The sequence below is a fragment of the Ochotona curzoniae genome, unplaced genomic scaffold (genome assembly GCF_017591425.1).
Source record: "Ochotona curzoniae isolate NIBS_2020 unplaced genomic scaffold, NIBS_Ocur_1.0 contig_66, whole genome shotgun sequence".
NCBI classification, from domain to species: domain Eukaryota; kingdom Metazoa; phylum Chordata; class Mammalia; order Lagomorpha; family Ochotonidae; genus Ochotona; species Ochotona curzoniae.
The window spans coordinates 26,467,849-26,473,848 of record NW_024466512.1 but is presented as its reverse complement, the minus strand read 5'-3'; the positions used below and the strand labels follow the sequence as shown (position 1 = coordinate 26,473,848).

At 46.1% G+C, this 6,000-nt stretch overlaps 1 protein-coding gene across 2 annotated transcripts in view; it reads left to right on the top strand.

Annotated features, from left to right (window-relative positions):
• Positions 1-520: 520 nt before the first annotated feature.
• The window catches only part of LOC121164304 (cytochrome P450 2C15-like), a 31,246-nt gene continuing 25,766 nt past the window's right edge, over positions 521-6,000 (top strand). For both annotated transcript variants that reach the window (XM_040992425.1, XM_040992424.1), the window contains exon 1: positions 521-688. In XM_040992425.1, coding sequence (XP_040848359.1) covers positions 521-688 — 168 coding nt within the window. The remainder of the gene's footprint in view (positions 689-6,000) is intronic.

Genomic DNA, 6,000 nt, shown 5'->3' with positions numbered 1-6,000 from the left:
TATATTGATACTGAGGCCTTGTTGGGGCTTTTAACTGACCAGATCTTTACTCTGTTAGACCTATCTTCAGACCATAGAAGGTCTCCCCAAGAGGCCACTGAACTTATCTGGACAATAAGACGCTGAACTTTATGCTAGGCATGTGTTTGCAAGCAATGAATCTCAACTGAACTTGAACTATGGTTATGCAACAAGGTGGAGGAATCCACCATGGGGGGAGGGGTATGGGAGGGGTGGGGGGGATCCCCAGCGCCTATAAAACTGTACTACATAATACAATGTAAGGAAAAAAAAAAAAAAAAAAAAAGGGAAAAAAAAAAAAAAAAAAAAGATTGAACTAAAAACACTCATTATCTCTATCACAGGGCAGAAGTCCACTCAGAAAAGATTAGCGCTGACCTAGCTGATTGACTCATCACTTGGCATATCAAAGGAATACAGTCAACATATTACCAGAGGATGTTATAAAAGACTGGGATTCCAGGCTCCCAGTTGTCTCAGGAAAAAGAAAAAAATGTCAATGGATCTAACCACAGTTCTGTTGCTCGGTCTCTCCTGTTTGCTTTTTCTTTCACTCAGGAGACGCAGCAATGCAAAATGGAGGCTCCCTCCTGGCCCCACTCCTCTCCCGATTATTGGAAATATCCTGCAGCTGGATTTAAAGGACATCAGCAAATCCTTCTCAAATGTGAGTGAGTACTCATTACGTTCCTATATAGTGTCTTGCAAGAGATAAGTAAATACTAATTTACCATTAAAATATTCCTAGAGCCAAAAAGTTGGGAGATGTTTGTATGGCAAATATTCCTGTGGAACTTGATGCTTCCATGTTTTTTTAAGTTTCTTATTGTCATCACTGGATGATTGGGAGCAGAGAAACATGCAGTTGTCATCAAGTGGAATCAAAGCAGTGAAGTGGCAAAGCTCTGGGGATAAATGTGTTAACTGCTCCCCATGAATGCTAACAGCTTTAGGAGAGTTAAGGCATCTACTTAAGAACATATAGCAACACGATAGTTTTTTTAAAAAATCCTGAATCTGGCACTCTAGTGGCTAGAGTCCTCACCTTAAACTCAGGGATTCCATATGGGTGCCAGTTCCAAGTTGCCACAACAGCTGGAGCTGAGCCAATCCAAAGCAAGGAGCCCAGAACATCCTCCAGGTCTCCCTTGCAGGCAAAGGGTCCTAAGGCTTTGGGCCACCCTTGACTGCTTTCCCAGGCCACAAGCAGGGAGTTGGATGGGAAGTAGGACCACCAGGGACACAAACTGGCACCCATATGGGATCCCGGAGCATGCAAGATGAGGACTTCAGATGCTAGGCTACCGCACCAGGCCCTAGCTGCCTTATCTTATAGTCGTATTTGTTTGAAAGGTTATTCCATAATCCATGGTATTCATCCCAGGGATATAAGCATGGGATATAAGCAGGGATTTAATATAGATAAATCTATAAAGGCAACAAATTACATTAACAGACTGAAAGACAAATGTTATATGATTATTTCCGTAAGTGCAAAAAAAGAATCTAATAAAATTCAATATCATTTCATAATAGCCATTCTCAACAAATTAAACACAGAAATAATAATGCACCTTAACACAATAAGTACCACATATGACAACCCTAACTTCATATTCAATGTTGAAAACATTAAGATTTAAGAACACCCGAGGGTTCTTCTTGTCCTCCTGCCACTATGGCAGAGGACTAGGGTCTTTTTTACATTTCCTCCTGCCTCTATGGCAGAGGGTAAGGGTCCTTCCTATTTCAGAGCCCCCTCCTGTCACTAGGACGGGAACCTCTCTTCTCAACTTTTCCAATAAATCTTGCTTTAAAACTAAAAAAAAAAAAGAACACCTGAGCTTCAGAGGACATTCCCTCCCCACCCCACCCCCCGGACCCACCATACAGGATGGAAGAAGCCCGAGCCCTGCATCGTGGGACTGAGGGCCATCGGAACAACAGACAGGAACAGTAAACCTCCTTCGAAACTGAGGAGAGGAGCTTTCTCTGGCCCTTGCTTGGTTCCAACTTTGGGTCCTCACCCTCTCTGCAATGACCATTGGGGTTGCTCCAGAGGCTCCCCCTCCAAACACCCACACAAGTTAAAATAGATAGGCAGAGAACAAAAAGGAAAGCCTGATCAGTATAAACTCATACACACTTTACTAGGGAGGACACAAAGATCAAGTACTCCTCAGCAAGGTACTGAGAATTTCTCTGCACACCCCTCCTAAACTGTTTTGCACCTCAGTTGTTGAAATGTCATCGAAGTAGTCACAGGATGTGGTTAAGAACTTGCTTACTCGATACTATGTCAATTAGTTCCACAAAATTGTATATTATTGCTGATGTTATGTTTGGGCTTGTAACTGACAGGGATTTTACTTTGTTGGCTCTAACTTTGGACCAGAGAGGGTCTCCCCAAGAAACTGTTGAACTTATCTGGTCAATGAGATGCTGGACTCTATGCTAAGTATATGCTCACAGGGAAGGAATCTCAACTGAACTTGAACTGTGAATACGCAACAAGGTGGAGGAATCTACCATGGGGGGAGGACTGGGGGCAGAGAGGAGGGAATTCCAGTACGTAAAAAGCTGTATGACATAATGCAATATAATAAATAGGGAAAAAAAAGAACACCCGAGCTTGTCTGGCTATTCAACTTAGTCCTGCAGAACAATGCAAGGCAATTAAGCCATAAAATCAGCTGAAAGATCTGCAAAGCAGAAAGGAAGAAGAAAATGATCTCTGATTAAGGAGGACGTCATCTTACATATGAAGAAAGGAGTAAATGAAGTTTGAAAATTCAACATTTTAAACACGATATTTGAGTGCCTGTTGTGTGTTTTAGCATTCATACGTGACAGAGAACTTGCTAGAGTTGTTTTTCTGTGTCTATCCTCTTTCACTTATCCCGACACACTCCAGTGCCATAAATTTTGTTACAGTTGGGATAAATATAATTCTAAAAGAAGTATTATATATTTTATGAGCAAATAAAAGTAACTCCAAGTTTCCAATCATGTAGTTATGTACAAGAAAGAAAACACTGATAATCCTGACTTGGTCAATACACATTGCATATAGGTATATAGGCTACCTTGTAATCCACAAACATATATGATTACTATTACAAAAATGTCTCAAAGATGAAAATAAGAAAATGTTAAAGAATCATAAGGATGAAAAGTAAATTTCACAGTTCTGAACAAAATCCAGTGCCTATCAATTAGAATATCTATTTGACTCAGTCTGAGGGAGATCTGTCCAATGATTCCAACTGTCCAAATATGACCAAGCTGCTTGTAAGAGAGGAAGTCCTCTGAAGTGAGAAGGTAGTGATCATTGTGATGATCTTGTGGTAGAGGTTTCTGTGTTAAGTGTATCAACTACCTGACCCAAAAACAGCTCCCTGAAACACCTTTCATTTCATACTTATAACATTATATCTGACTGGGGACTCGGCCAAAGCCCCCCCACCGCAAGGCTTGGGCAGAGTCCTCAGTTTCTCCTGGCCCAGGAGCAACGATCCCCTCAGGGTGAGTAGCCATGAGGGATGCCTGGGAACTGGGTTAACATCCTAGCTCTGCCCTGCCGCCAGCTTTTGGTGGCAGGACAGGTCAGGTGGATTCCAGTCTTAGGGCAAGGAGCAGCCTTAACCCCTCCACAAGGTGGCACTTGTGGGGGACACCCCTGCTGGACAAAACCCACTGGGGACTCGGCCAAAGCCCACCACCGCAAGGCGGGGCAGAGTCCTTAGCTTTGGGTGGCCAGTGCACCAAATGGTGCCAGGCTTTGCCTGCTGGCCGCCCAGCGGCGAGCTCTGGGGTTTTTACAATATGATATAGCTGGCCATAAATAAGGCCAGCTTTAGTGAAGGTGAGTCACGAATTCCTAGGGATCCCCAGGAACAGTGACATGAAACTTTAGGGCAAGCGTGGGACTGAGACCTGAAGGTTTGACTGAGCAAACCTTAGCCCACAAGCATGATCAGAAAACAGGGTGGAGCTCAGGATATACCCAGCTAGGTTTTTGCACCAACTGGTCTGCATGAGCCACAGATCTGAGTCCACAGCATCTAAGGCAGGGGTTGCGACAGGTGAATGGGGCTGCGTTCGGATCAGGATACAATTATTGTCTCCCTTGGCACAAGTGTGGACTGGGATAAGATGCACCAGGCAGGGCCAGACTGCAACACCTTCTGGTGCTCTGGAGGACCAGGGTAGATGTGGGACGGACTAGGCTGGGTCTCAACCCCAACTGAGCCATATATGAGCTATATGTGGGTGTGGATGAGCCGTGGCTGGGCTGAAACATCCTACAGCAAGAACCAGAATGGGTTGAAGGCCAGTTCGGAAAGGCCACTGTTCCTGCTAGGACAGGAGGCGAACTGGCACATTGACCCACTGGTACGCACGAAAGCTGGTACTTGGAGGGGTTCTGATGGAGGATCCCGGGCTACTCCTCTGGCAGGACACAGACCCTGCAGGTTAGCGCAAGAAGCATGGAAGGAAACACCCAAGGGGTCATGGAAAGTGTCCCACTGGCAAGCATTTGGCATGGGTAGGGGGCAGACGTTCACGTCATACACTGGCAAATCCAAATGCCAGAACAGAGTGTGGGTTGAACCAGGTTCAGTCACAACAAAAGCAGTACTCAAGACAGAATGTGAAGGTGAGGTTGCCTGTGCCAGATGTGACTGCAGCACCCAACCAGCACACACAAGAATCAGGAAGGGAGGGGGCAGAACTGGCAGGGGAATAAGGGGTGGTTCCCTAGCTGAACAGCTACTCCCACTGGGGAGCATAAGCTGGGAAGAGGGTAGACCAGACCAGGCAGGGCCACAGCACCTGTGGCCTCATGTGGACCAGATCGGGGGAAAACCAGGCTAGGTTGATTATTCCTACTGGTGCAATCTACAATTAGAGTGGGTGAGGGTTGTTGGGGCTTGGTCGCAGCATTGGCTGGTGGAGGCTGGCACAGGGGGCTAGTTATATCAAGTTGAACCACAGGGCAACCTGGAGAGGGCAAAATCAGGGAGTGGGAGCAACTTGGGAGGGAAATAGTGGGCTCCTCCCTCTTGGGTCACACCCCCCACGGAAGGGCACGGGAACTAGGACAGGGGCTGGGGTGGCTAGACAGACATCCAACAATATCTGTGAGGGCTGGATGGATGAGATGATTGGATGGAATTAGGTTACAATACCCGTTGACATATATGAGAGCAGAAGAGAATGTGGAACAGATTGGACTAGTTTGCCATACATACTGGCAAGCCAGGGTAGGGGGTGGACCTGGTTGGGATTACGATGGGTCGCTCCGACTGGGCTGCAGCTCCCACTGGTTTGTGTAAGGGCCGAATGTGTGCTGGGCAGAACCAAGCTGGACTACAACACCCATTGGTTCCACTGGAAGACATGGATGGAGACAGAAGCAACCCAGCAGCTGCAACCACCAGCTGATGGGACAATGGACTGTGCCGAGTCCTGTGCTTACTAGAACACGCAGGAATCTGGACTGGGAATACCTCAAAATTTCTGTGGGGATCTCCGCAGTCGAGATGCCGGACTCAGAGCCCTAACCAAGAAAAGACAGAGCAAGTCAACCAACAACCTCAGCTATTTGTCGGCAGCGAAATACTGGGCCAAAGGAGACTCTATGAGGGACTCATCATGCTTGGAATGGCGAGATTGGTAGTGATTCATGAATGGTGAACTATCGAAACCACTTGAGCAAATATCTCAGAGCATGCCCCACAACTGGGACTTGGGGTGGGTGGAAAACTGGGTGGGGCTTCTCCCTCAACGTCCCCCTTTACCTCAGATACAGGAGGGAAACAATGTGGAAACAATGGTGTTGCCCACTTCCCTGTAGCCCTTGAACCTTTTTACCCCAGTTGACTAGGTAAAAATTGTCAAAATATAATAAAAAAAAAATATATATATACTTCTCATCCACTTTGCCTATTTTCCCTACCTTAAATATCTCTATCA